Here is a 14,513-nt window from a genome sequence, read left to right on the forward strand (position 1 = left end):
AAATAAAAAAACGTGTACATCAAACATTTTTTTCTTTTGTATAATATGACGTAAGCCTGATGTATTCAGGAATTTGTATATAACGTGGCATCTTCATTTGTTGACTGTACATGGTCACCACCATATCCTACCTGGCACGTACTGTGGACCCTCTCACCATCCAATCCCAATTCCCAGACGCCACGAAACACTCCCTCACGAAAATCAAAATTAATTAAGAATCATTATCATTTATTTTTCCATTTTATTTTCTTATTTTTTATTTTTTTTTTTTTGGGAAAAAGAAAACACTGTTGCTTAGAGGAAGAAAAACGCGTTTTGTGAAAAAGAACACCGTTGAATCTTGTTTCTCTCCTCCTTCGTCTCCTCCTCCTCCTCTCTCTCATCCCCTTTTTTTTCTTTCTTGCAATTTTCCTTCAAAATCGGGATTAGGGTTTTCAGAAAAACCCTTTTCTCCCTTCTTTACTCACTCAAGGGAGAAACAAACAAAAATAAAAGAAGATTTTTGTTTTGTGTTTTGAATTCCAGTTTTGCATCTTCTTCTGTGAGATGTTTTCTTCTTCTTCTTCTTTTCGTTCCAGTTCAGTGATCAAATGGAGCACCTTCACTTCTCAGTTCCACTTTATGTTCCTCCTTTTCCTCCTCCTATTTTCGTTTCACAAAAACGACGCCGTTTCACCCTCTTCCGACAAATCCCTACTTCTCAAGCTCAAAGACTCTATCTCCGACCCCTCCGGCATGCTCTCCACGTGGATCCCCACCGCCGGCAACGACTCCGACCACTGTTCATGGCGCGGCGTGCTCTGCGACTTGGCCTCGCCGCCGCGCGTAGTAGCCATCAACCTCACCGGAAACGGCCGGAGCAGCCGAAGCTTCTGCTCCGATTTCGCTCAATTCCCTCTATACGGCTTCGGAATCAGGCGGAGCTGCAACGGCAGCGGCGGTTCCCTCTTCGGAAAGCTCCCGCCGGTTATCGGCGACCTTTCCGAGCTCAGGATCCTCTCTCTCCCCTTCAACGGCATTGACGGCGAGATTCCCGGCGAAATTTGGGGGTTGCGGAACTTGGAGGTGCTTGATCTAGAAGGGAACTTGGTGACCGGTCACCTACCGTTACGGTTCGAAGGTTTGAAGAAGCTGAGGGTTCTGAATTTAGGGTTCAACAGAATCATTGGAGAGATACCGAGCTCAATTGTATCACTCGAGAGCTTGGAGGTTCTGAATTTGGCTGCTAATGGTTTGAATGGTTCTGTTCCTGGTTTCTTAGGGAGGCTTAGAGGGGCGTATCTGTCATTTAACGAGCTCGTCGGCGTTATCCCGGAGGAGATAGGGGATAATTGTGGGAGCCTTGAGCATCTGGATTTGTCAGGGAACTTCTTGGTCCAGGGCATTCCGGTAAATTTAGGTAACTGTACCGGGTTGAAGACTCTGCTTCTGTATTCGAATCTTTTGGTAGATGCCATTCCCAGTGAAATCGGAAAGCTTAAGAGCCTTCAAGTGTTGGATGTTTCGAGGAACACGCTCAGTGGTCCGGTGCCACGCGAGCTAGGGAACTGCTCGGAGTTGTCTGTCCTTGTGCTCTCAAACCTCTTTGATCCCACCGGAGGTGCGGTGAGGGATTCCGGGGATGATTCTTCAGCAGGGCAGCCAGTTTCTGTGAACGACGAATTCAATTATTTTGAAGGTGCATTGCCTGCGGAGGTTGCACTGCTTCCAAAACTGAGATTGTTGTGGGCTCCCATGGTTAACCTGGAAAATGATTTTCCAAGAAATTGGGGCAGTTGTGACAGGTTGGAGGTGGTTAATTTGGCTCAGAATTACTTCACCGGGGAGTTCCCCAACCAGCTTAGGTCCTGCAAGAAGCTGCATTTCCTTGATTTGAGCTCAAATAACTTCACTGGTGAGCTTTCTGCTGAACTTGGTGTACCTTGTATGACTGTCTTTGATGTTAGTGGGAACATTTTGTCCGGTTCGATACCCGAGTTTGTTGGTGATATCTGTCCCCCTGTTCCTTCATATAATGGGAATCTCTTTGAATATGATGACTTGTCCCTGCCATACGCATTGTTTTTTATGTCAAATGTTAGGGATAGAACTTCCATTTTGCCATCATTAGGAGGATTTGGTCTATCTGTGTTCCATAATTTTGGGGTAAACAACTTAAGTGGCATTCGTTCTCTGCCAATAGCAACTGACCGGCTAGGGAAAGAAACTGTGTACACATTTAATGTTGGAGAAAACAAGATTTCCGGGCCGTTACCATCGAATCTGTTTGATAAATGTGACGGTGTAGATTCGCTGCTATTAAATGTCAGTTATAATAACTTGTCTGGTAAGATTCCTTCCAATGTTGGCGCGATATGCAAATCACTGAAATTTTTGGACGCATCCGGAAATCATATTTCGGGAGCAATTCCTGCCGGTTTTGGGGACGTGGTTTCTCTTGTTGCTCTTAACTTAAGTCGGAATCAATTACAAGGTCAAATTCCTTCCAGCCTTGGTCAATTGAAGGATCTAAGGTTTCTCTCTTTGGCACGCAATAATTTAAGTGGCTCGATTCCTTCAATCTTGGGGCAGTTGCACTACTTAGAAGTCTTGGACCTCTCTTCCAACTCGCTTACTGGTGAGATCCCTGAGGCTATTGTGAACATGAGAAACCTAACTGATGTGCTCCTCAACAACAACAAGCTTTCTGGCCACATACCTCCTGGTTTGGCTAGCCTCCGTACGCTCTCTGCATTTAATGTGTCTTTCAATAACTTATCTGGGTCCTTGCCATCACATAGCAGCTTAATTAAATGCAGCAGTGCTGTGGGGAATCCTCTTATACGTTCTTGTCGTGGATTTTCTCTCTCTGTGCAATCACCAGATCAACAAGGGCAAGCAACAGATAATTCTGAGAGTGCTGCACCAGAACAGGCTTCTAGCAGTAAGAGTGGGTTCAACTCCATTGAAATAGCATCCATAACTTCTGCATCAGCCATTGTTTCTGTTCTTATAGCGCTAGTGATTCTGTTCCTTTACACAAGGAAGTGGAAACCAATGTCCAGGGTTGCTGGGTCCACAAGAAAAGAGGTCATTGTCTTCACTGATATCGGGGTTCCATTGACATATGAAGATGTTGTCCGTGCCACTGGGAATTTCAATACAAGCAACTGTATTGGGAATGGAGGGTTTGGGACAACCTACAAGGCAGAGATATCACCAGGGACTTTGGTGGCAGTCAAACGCCTGGCAATTGGACGCTTTCAAGGTGCTCAACAATTCCATGCAGAGATTAAGACCCTTGCAAGGCTTCATCATCCAAATCTTGTCACACTCATCGGTTATCATGCTTGTGAGACAGAGATGTTTCTCATATACAACTATTTGCCAGGTGGCAATCTGGAAAAATTTATCCAGGAGAGGTCAACAAGAGCTGTGGATTGGAGAATTCTTCACAAGATTGCATTAGACATAGCCCGTGCACTTGCCTACCTGCATGATCAGTGTGTACCTCGAGTTCTCCATCGAGATGTCAAGCCCAGCAACATCTTGTTGGATGATGATTTCAATGCGTATCTGTCCGACTTTGGATTGGCCAGGCTTCTGGGTACTTCAGAGACCCATGCTACCACTGGTGTAGCAGGAACATTTGGTTATGTGGCTCCTGAATATGCCATGACATGCCGTGTTTCTGATAAGGCTGATGTGTATAGTTATGGTGTTGTGCTTCTAGAGCTGCTCTCAGACAAGAAAGCATTGGATCCTTCATTCTCCTCTTACGGGAATGGCTTCAACATAGTAGCATGGGCATGCATGTTACTGAGGCAAGGCAGGGCTAAGGAGTTCTTCACTGCCGGGTTGTGGGATGCAGGACCAGGAGATGATTTGGTAGAAGTCCTACACTTGGCAGTTGTGTGCACGGTGGACTCCCTCTCTACCAGACCGACGATGAAACAAGTTGTGAGACGGCTTAAACAACTTCAGCCCCCATCATGCTAGCCCCACCCCCATTTTGTGAGGTTGTTCTCGTTTGACATATAGTGATTTTAGAAATTTGCCACCTTGTTAATTTGTAATTTGGCATTTGATGCTTTTCTTTTTTCTTCCTTTTTTTTGTGTTTTTTCTTAGGTTGAGTTCCAAATTGTATGTAACACCCCCCATTGTATATTTTATTATAGTTGTGCCCCCAATTTTCCATGCTCTTTCCTTGATTAGGTTTTTAGGGGGCTTGGGGAAGATTCTGCAGAAGAATGCAGATATTTGATATCCACGACATGCCATGCGATGCCATACATGCCTATGCCATATGATGTATTTCTCCAAATAAAATCATAGCATACAATCAATTTCCTTAACTTATTTCGCATCTTTGGCAGAACTAGAGTGAGGAGAAAAAGAAAAGAAAAGAAAAAGAAAAAAAAACTATTCTTTTTCCTATTGGGTGTAAATGTAAGGGAAGGCATGTTCCCCCACATGATCCTAACAATGTCTTTGGTTCTGGTTGCATATGACAAGTTTACTGTAAGTTGTTTCTCAGGTGTATGTGTATTCTCCGGTAGAGATGCTATTATGTTTCTCATTGTTACAACAAGCAGCAATGTTGACCGGGTTTTCAGCAATTCTTGTTTCTGATGTGACTGATAAAAGTTCCTTTCACCTTTGGTAATGAGTTGGTGCCAACTGTGATTCTAGTATCCCCGGATTTTGCTCAAGGGTAGCAGAAATGGAAGATGATCGCATGAGCAATTATATGTTCTAGCTTTCTTTAAAAAGAAAGTGTAGTGTTTGCCCACTTGTTTGAACAGTGAGGAATAATATTAGAGAAAAAAAGTAGTTGTTAGAAGCTTGTAAATAGGCATAAATGAAATAGAATTGAGTAAGTTGCTTTAATTGGCATAGCTTGATTGACTGAATATCAAAATACTGTATTCCATTTTTCTGATCATGAGTAAACACATTGTTGAGTTGAGAACTATATTTGATTTGATTTAATATGATGTACAATGGCATGTGAAAATGAAGTGTTCAGAATTTTCTTGTTGCAGTTGGAACCAAACCATACGAAATGCATTTACTAGAAAATAATTATGAAAGCTCCACGGAAATTAAATCTTAAGCCACTTTTGCATATTGTCAAAGAGGTTTTCATAATATTCATATAATAATAGATTTTAGTGGCTGCAATAGCACCTTCGAAATTCGAATTGACTGGTAAGTAGATTTAGTCAGCAGGAACTTTTCAATGTTGTGTTCTGCCCAGAGACAAAATTTAGAGGAATCTAAGATAATGGTTAATGAACTATATAAAATCTCATTTTAGGGTATATTTGATTACGTGAGTATAAATGAGTTTACTATTTAAAATTGTATATAAAGTTCATCTTCTAATACATGTAATTTCCCTATGCGCAAATACCGAAGAATATATAGTAGTATATTGCATAAGCACTAAGCAACATGTTAGCTAATCTTGCTTAATTATGAGTACAATTCACTATCCCTATTGTACAATGACGATTTGCAAGTCATAATTAAGAAAAGTTATCTTGATGAGTTTCACATTTCTCTAAATTCTCTCTTGAAGGATTTTTCGCCTTAGAGAAGGAGAATGTTAGAAAAACGTGCTTCTCCGTGTATGGTACGTAGTATACAATTACACATGTAATACAATAACATCTTTATTATTTATTTAGAAAATTCAAATACATTAATATCTAAATTAAATTACATATACAATAGAAACTGGACTTCTTACAAACCTTGAGGGATTTCTTTTCGTTATTTTCTGCCTCACAACTACAGCTTTGGACCAGTAGTACCGTAAATGACAGATGAAGTTCACATATGATATCATTGAGTGTGTATGTTTTTTTTTTTTTTTTGGTTTTGGATTATTATTATGTTGAATTTAGAGTAAAATGATAATTAGATCTTTGACGATTTTATATTCGGACTATTTAGTCTCTAAAGTAAAAAAGTAACAATTACATTTTTCAGGATAGCAGGTCCTTCTTTTAGTTTTTATTTCCTTCCTAACATAAAACCTAATGTCATTTTTGACGTGTACTGTTAAAGTGAATGAAGTGTCCGTTAATACCAAAGTGAAATTATCCCAAATGATGAGAAAAAATTAGTCCTTCAATGCAATTTGATTTTAGTTTCTCTCAAATCCTAACTGTGCAAAATCTCCAATTAATCACCTTGAAAGTCTGCTGCAAAATCCTAACACAACGCATAATGAATAATATTGAAATTTCAACAAGCACAAAATGCCAAAGGAAAAAGAATGAAGGTAGCAATTAGAATGGTAGAAGTGACTCAACACACATAAGAGGGTTCAACAATAAAATAGTTTTTAAGTGTAACTGTAACTATATGCAACAATATACAAGTCTAAAATAATGAAAATCCAAATAGATTATTTTTAGGGTGTTCAAATTATAGAATAATTGTCGATTCAATTTATGTTTTGTGTTTGAGTGTTCCATTGAATTGTAATGCATACGTGTCATTGATAGTATATTTTTTTATTTTTTGTTTTTATTATAGGATAAGTTGTTATATTACAAGTTTTTTAAATTAAATGGTTGAACGAGATTATTGGAGATGTTGAAGTTCAAAATTCTAAATACGGAGTAAAAGATAGATTGATTGATTTGGAGGAGAAAATTGTGAAGTTGAAAATTAATTGTAGAAATAAAAAAACTCTAAATAAAAAGATTGACAGTAAATTTAAGAATATTATGTATTTTATGACTAGTTTTTAATTGTAATTATTGTGAATGTGTTGAATAAGGAGGCTCGGTGAATCAAATTAAATTACTGAAGCATGAATATAGTAGCTTTATGATTGTAGTATTATGAATGGAGTAAAAGACAAATCGTTTTGATCCAGTATATGATTTTATCATTAATGTTGGTCTTAATGAATCTGATTTTCATAATGACTACATAAAAATAAAAAAGTCATATAACGATATATCCAAAAGGGCATTTTTATATTATCAAAATCTCCAAAGGATAGTCACTAAAAAAAAAATCTCCAAAGGATTGTTTCCAATACGAAGGCTTAATCCAAAAAGAAACATAAAAGGATTGTTTCATCGTCTAACTCATTGTGAGCACGTGTTTTTTCAAAAAAAATCTAACAAAAGAATCATTTTCAGCCGTTTTAATATCTGATTTTTATCATATTTACCATCTCTATCATCTCCAATTTTAATTGGGTGCTCACTTGAGTTAGAATTATCGATATACCTGTTTTTCTCTTGTCGCAATCTTAAACTCATTTTCACCTTATATTCCTTCTTCTTTCTACATTTACTCCCATTTTTAATGGCATGACTCTCTTTATTAGTCACCTTCTTTTTTTTTTAAGATTGGTTTGGGTTTCCAAATTCAGTTGGTGGGACTTATACAACTCATTTTCAACACCTTCGTAACCATCATCATCAGTCTCATCATAAAAAAAAAAGGAGGATCACTAACTTCGTCATAGTCGATTGTACCTTTACCATCAAGAATAGGATACTTAAAATAGATATAGAACTCCTCACATTTTTTGTTTTGCATTTTGTACTCCTTTAAAGCATTGATCTCTAAGTCTCCAAAAAATAGGGTACAAACTAACTTCTGAATTAGCAGTATTCAGATAAATCACATCATTATTTTGTAATCATTGTATCCCAAACTTTTGAACAATTTCTTCAAGTCAAAGAAGTTGATAAGGTCCATATCCATCTTTAGAAATCTCTTAACCAACACATCTCGATTACTTAACTCCCCGCGTTTATTCCTCACAAATTTTCTTCAATGGTGGATGACAGGAACAACAAATTCCTCCATTTGATAAGTGAAAACACAATAATTACTTAGTGTTTGAATATATTGGGCCAACAATTGACTAAAGAATCAGGAACATATTTATTTTTTTTTGCTTATAACATAAACAATACTAAAAGTGATACTACTATCACTATTTTCAGAAATCATAAACAAATAAATCAAAGCCCCAAAAACTAATAGGAAATGCATTTCAAATTTTTAATGTTGCAAATATTGTTGTAATAAATAAAATAAGCTCAAAATTATGAATTGCATATGACAAAACAACTTGTTAACAAATATTTATAGCCTCAGAGTTATCATTGGGATCACAACGAAAGAAACTCACCAAAGGGTACACTAAAAATAGTAACATTTTTTACCTGGGTGAAAAAGGTCTTCGCTAACAGCTCTTTTCTTGACTACTTCTTCCTTCCTGGGGTGGTGATAGAAAGATTGTGACTTTTGTTACTGCTGGAATGGTGATAGAAAGATTCTTTGGCTTCAACTTCTTCCTTAGGGCTAATGGTAAAAACAAAGGGTTACTATGAGAGGTTATAAACCAAATTGGAAGAAAAATGAGGGAAGGAGTATTCGAAAACGACGTTGTCCAACTGCAAAAGTGGCAGATACGGACAAGTCATTTCACGTAATGGGACAACTAAGCAACTCTGTTCCGTTTCATTTCATGGGCTGACGGAAGGATGTAACAAGTCCAATGTTTGCTATCCTAGGGAATGTAATTGTTACTTTTTTTCTTTACAGGCTACATAGTCAGAATACAAGATATTCAGGGACCTGGAAATGTAATTGTTATTTTTTTCCTTTACAGGCTGAATAATCCAAATAAAAAATATTCAAGGATCTAATTATCACTTTACTTTTGAATATATATGTGTGTATATTTTTTCTTGCTCTTGAATTTATTATACATTAGTGAGTTGGGACTTTACCTGGGTATCAATTTAATTTTAACATTATCTTGGGCTTCAGCTTCTGTTTGAACTGAATACAAAAAATATCTAAGAATCTGGATAAAAAGTCCAAAAACTAACGCCTGTAGATAAATAAGCGAATGCCGTTGACCAAAAAATAATTAAAAAGTAGGGTATTATCGGTTCAGTTTGGTTTGGTTTTAGACCAAAAATCAACAGAACCGATCTGTTAGGTTTTTTAACAGCATCAACCAATCGGTTTGCTATTTTTGCAACAACCAAACTGAGTCGAACCGAACCAAAAATAATTTGGTTCGGTCGGTTTTTCAGTTTTAAATCTTAATTAATAGAATGTTAATCACATTAATTACAGTAAATGAGGTTCAAAATAACTGACCTCTGAAGAAGATGTTAAGTTGCAAGAGAGGGCTCAAACTTCTGCTATTGCTCGGTGCCAGCAAGGAGAGGGTTGCTTTGCGATGGCTCGAAAAAATGCGACTTTGGAGACAACGTGGGGTTCTTGGTGACAGCGCGAGCTTCTTGGCGATGGAGAGGGCTGCTCGATTTACGGCGGCGGTGCAGACTGGACGATGACATTCTCTGCTACGGCTGCGATGGAGATGAGCACTGTGGTTGGGACTTGCGACGGCGTGACGACGAACGCGCCACCGCCGTGGATTGCGTGAGAAATGAGAAGGATGGAGGGGAAGGAGAAAAGCGCCGTGGATGGAGGAGGAGGGAAGGCGGTGCTATGGTCTACGACATTACGGATGGAGGGAGCCCGGAGAAGGAGGCGCTATGGAGGGAGGGAGGGAAGGAGGAAGGCGCTGCGATCTGAGATTCAGAAGAAGAAAGACGAGGGGGGAGGCACTGCGTGTGCGAGTGAGCATTCACTTAGGGTTAGAGGTTTTTCTTGTTAGGTTAAATTATGGGTTAATACTTAAATTCATCCCTGAAAGATCACGCGATCTTCATTTTTGTCCCCGAATGATTTTTTTAATCAAATTAGTCCCTTAAAGAATTATTTTAAATCACGTTCGTACTTCCGTTAACCAAGTGATGTCGTCGTTAGAAATCTGCTGACATGGAATGTGAGCTGGCAGCCCACCCTAACACCTGGCATGGTGTGTGTATTGTTGATGAGATATGTTTAGGGTGTTGCATCAATTTAGTTCCTAAGTGTGAAATAAATAAACCCTAATTCCCAACCTTCGAAGAACACGATTGCCTTGCTTGAGCATTGTCGCAGACCTAACTGCTGTTCTTAGAGGAGGAAGTTGATCTCGGCGCCATGATGGGAAGCGGAAGTGGAGGGTCCGGTGGTGGGTTTCCGTCGCACTCACACGGTAGTTATACTTCGAGCTCGTCCATGTGAAGAAGAAGACAAAACCATGAGAAAACCTGTTTCTGCGGTTTAAAAACTTTGATTAAGAAATCTAGGACATCAAAGAATCCAGATCGATTGTTTCATACTTGTGCACGATATCGGGTGAGTTTAATTTTGTATGAATGATATCATCATGTTGGCTTTCACTCTTGTTTTGGGGTTAACAGTATTGTTCAATGTTTTCAGAAAGGGAACCATTGCAATTTTTTTAAATAGGTGGAAGAAAATGAAAATGTAGCTGTTGCAGAAGGTTCTAGGGGTGTCCCAGAAATCGAAGGAGAATTGGACATTGATTATGAAGATTGGAAGGTTAAATTAGCATGGACAATAGGTAGTTTAAAAGCAGAAGTCAGAGTATATAGAATGTTAATGTGCTTCATGTTCACTAGTGTGATGCTAGTTATCTTAGTAGGAGCTTTTCTTTGCATGTCATATATGTACAAGTAGGACTGAGTGAATGTGATATGGTGGTGTGATTTAGGGAGCTGGTTTCTTTGTTTCCAGTACCATGGCTAAAGTATTGTAATCTGAAACTAGAGGTTATAAATGGCAACTTGGATTTTGAATACACCTGTGATGAAAAGATAATATGTAAAGAAGCAAATGGCAAACCAAAGACATAACAAGATAATAAAGTTCCTTAAATTTCTTAATATAAAGTGTTAATATGAAGTTTCCAACATTGCGTTTGTCAACACAAAAGGTAGTAGAGTTCCTAAAGTGATTCATCAGAAACACTTCATACCAAGGCAAAACATGCACCCAAAATAAAGGCCTTACAAAATAGTGAGACTAGATAGTGTTTAACACAAACATATCTTTCCTCATCTATAGCCTAAAACAAAAAAATTGCATATGTTCCAATGAAGGTCTTCAGATGGCGTCATCTTTCTTCCTTGGTCGTTTGAACCCTGGAGTCGGCACAAAGGTCATGAGACTTGCAAGCTTCTTGGTTGTTGCAGCACTAGATCCTTTGATTGTTTCAGCAGAAATTGGAGTTGTTGCAGTTGTTGGAGCAGGTTGGGGAGGGACAGCTCTTTTTCCTTTTCCCTTAGAAACTTGAAACTTTGGTGCTCTTCCCCTCACCTTAGCCTGCATGACATGTGAAGTAAACACATAAATAGAGAGACACAGATGGAGTAACATGAAATTGAAATTAAAGTAGTTAATCAAACCACTGTTGATTCAGTGGGTGGTGATGGTGCTGTTACTTGGGTTGCTGGGATTCCTTCCGGTTGGGGCAAGACTATATGTTTGGCTGCATTCGATCGCTGTGGTGGTGGGAAAACAGACAATGGGACAGGATTATCTGGAGTAGCATCAGTTGGGAACTCATTTGGTGCATCTTTGTTAGGTTCCATTAATGGCAGTTGTAGTTGCATTAAACGTGCTTCTTCTTCAGCATCAGCTTGTTTCTTCAGTTTGCATGTTCTCTTGTTGTGTCCAAGCTTACCACAGAACATGCATCGGATAGGGTTATATTTTCTCTTCATTCTTGTCTTGGAACCAGATCCTCCTTCATCTTTGTCTTTTTTTCTGTTCTTTGTGGGTCTACCTGGTTTGGGCTTAATTGGAGGGGGAACTGGTGCAGGACGACCTATTTTTTTCTATAAGTCTTGGCCCTTGATTGGGTTAACATGGAAAGCACACGTTTTTCAGTATGATTCCATGGTTAACCACTCATGGCAATATTCCTCAACCGTCTTATCATTCTTATCTTGTATACATGATATGACATGCATACAAGGCATACCTGTGCATGCAGTTAATATTTCAGACCAAGTTTGCATTGTTCATACAGTACATTTGCCAGAATCTGTTTAAAGATTGAGTAAATATACCTGTCAATTGCCAGAATCTGCATGTGCAAGTTCGCTTTCCTAAGTCAACAACCATTGTGGTTGGCTAGCCATGAACCTCGTATAACTCCTCATTCTAATCACCACTCCATTGTGGGGACCAATGCTGGGAAAGCTTTGTCATTGCCTCAAGCCTGCTCTGTTGCACTGGAGGTAGCATACCCTGGTAGTTTGCCACTTTTTGCCTATTATCGATCATGGTCTTCATTATGATCCTCCTAACTTCCTCTGCCAATGTAAGGATAGGCTTAGTCCTATCATGCTTGGTCCTTGCATTAAACGACTCACAAGCATTGTTACAGATAGTGTCCATTTTTGGCCCTTCACAAAAATGAGATTTAGTCCATGATTCTTTCGGCCACTTATCCAGATAAGCCCATGCTCGTTCATTTATCACCTTGACCCTCTTCATGTTTCTTTCAAAGTCAATAATAGTCCTTGATCTAGCACATTCCCACACCAGCTCTTTCAGTTGTATACTCCCCCACTGTTTCAAAAAATTCCTTCAGAGATGCCAGACGCAAAATCGATGGTGAACTCTTGGCATCACCTCCTACATGGCTGGGGTAAATTCCTACAAAAACAGTTTACATCGACAAGATTTCGCATTGAATCAGTCCTCAAATGATATTTCATTAAATCAAATAAGTCCGAATAGATATTTCATTAATTCAATTTGGTCCTTAAAAATCTTTTCAAGAATCAAATACGTCTTTACCTTCTACATATCTGAGATGAAGGCCCATCCATTTTCCCTGTAGTAACCAAGGTCATTGTGCAGCATCTCAAGAAACCATTGCCAGTTATCTCCGTTCTCCACATCCACAAATGCATAAGCAATCACGAACACGTGATTGTTGGAATCCTGGCCACAAGTAGTCAGCAACTGCCCTCCATGCAAGCTCTTCAAAAAGGCTCCGTCCAAGCCAATCAATGGTCTACACCCGGCCTTGAATCCTTTCTTACACGCATCGAGACATACATAAAACCTTTGAAATTGTGGAGGACTCTCAGGCATGGGAATGACACCAACTTGGGCCGTTGAACCTGGGTTGTTGGTCTATAGTTGGTTAGCATAATCCCAGATAAGTGCATACTGTTCAACTTCATCTCCTTCCACTACTTTCTATGCTGCCTTTAAGGCCCTAGTAATGCAGGTCCTATTAAGCTTAATGCTGCACTTTCTCACAAACCAATCATATACCTCGCTATGCTTTATAGTTGGGTACTTTCTAAGCTTGGGAACCAGCTTACCCAAGGTCCACTCTTGTGTTGCAGCCCTGTTCTTTCTCTTTCTAGCACATGTGTGTTCATCAACTAGTGTCTTAATCTGCCATACCCCATTCTGCTTATTACATGCACAATAAACAACCCAGGGATATCCCTTTGTTTTGCATACAGCCCGTACTCTCACGTTATCATTTTTAGTAAAAATGATATTTTTACACCATTGTATGGTGTAATCCCTAGTTGCATTCATAAAGTGATGCTTGGGCTTAAAGATCATGCTAACCTCAAGCTTCAGATTTCCAAATTTCGCCTTTTAATTGTATGGTGGATACACAGTAGCCTTCTCTTCATCAGAGTCTAAGACCTTATCCATATCTTCCGAGTTCTAGGAGTCACAGTCAGATTCACCCTCAATTTCAGTTTCCTCTCCTGAGTCTGTCAATCCAATCACAACAAATTGCAGTTATCAAATCAACATGTGTGCATAAAAAATAACATCAGTAACATTGGTGGAAATACCAACCATGACTTACCAGAATCATATGGCTCGTCCTCTTTAATATCTTCGTAGCTAGAGTCATCGGTGTCAATAACCTTCTCATCCCTTCTAGAAGAAGTTGGTCTGTGCTTCTCTCTAAAATTAGTCTTTCTTGTCCTTCTACTTTCAAATTCATCACTCCCACTGTCAGTGTCACTGAGATCTCCCAAGCCTTTAGTCAGTTTATAGAGACTGTCCTCAGCACTCTCATTTGAGTCATGAGAGTCACTATCATTCTGAATTAGGGGTGGCTTAACAACTCGACCAGATCTTGTGCAATGCTGAGGTTCTTTGTTCTTATTTTGAGCATGTGACTTCTTTGGAGGTTGGTGGCTACTTCTTGGTTTAACAGCAGTGCTGGGATTTGCAAGTTGGGAGAAACTTTTTGGTTGGAACTTGGCTTGGGGTTTGGGCTTTTGAGTGGGATAAGAACTACACTTTCTGGTGGGCTGAGAATTGGGCTTCTCAGTGGGCTTTTCTGTGGGCTGGGAGGACCTTGTTTTGGGCTTAACATAGTCAATTTTCTTGGGGGTGAGGATTGGGTCCAGTAGAGTTGGGAGTGGCTTTGGCTTTATTTTTGAAAGTGGGATGCAGAGGGTTAATTGCCAATGGCTGTGAGTGGCTCTTTGTAGGCTGGGATGCAATTTTTATTGCTGGCATTGCAGGCTGTGTGCTGGGCAGCTTCAACAAAGATGCATTGGTTGGCAAAATTATATCATCTTCCTCACTCATGCATTCCACCACGTGTGGCTCTGAA

The 14,513-nt window shown here is 39.3% G+C and overlaps 1 protein-coding gene across 1 annotated transcript; it reads left to right on the plus strand.

Moving 5' to 3' along the window:
* Positions 1–230: 230 nt before the first annotated feature.
* On the plus strand, positions 231–4,958 carry LOC112716505 (LRR receptor-like serine/threonine-protein kinase RPK2). The gene has a single exon (XM_025768427.3). The coding sequence runs from the start codon at positions 550–552 to the stop codon at positions 3,979–3,981; it is 3,432 nt and encodes a 1,143-aa protein (XP_025624212.1). The 5' UTR covers positions 231–549; the 3' UTR covers positions 3,982–4,958.
* Positions 4,959–14,513: the final 9,555 nt, after the last annotated feature.

Source organism: Arachis hypogaea, chromosome 10 (assembly GCF_003086295.3).
Source record: "Arachis hypogaea cultivar Tifrunner chromosome 10, arahy.Tifrunner.gnm2.J5K5, whole genome shotgun sequence".
NCBI lineage: Eukaryota > Viridiplantae > Streptophyta > Magnoliopsida > Fabales > Fabaceae > Arachis > Arachis hypogaea.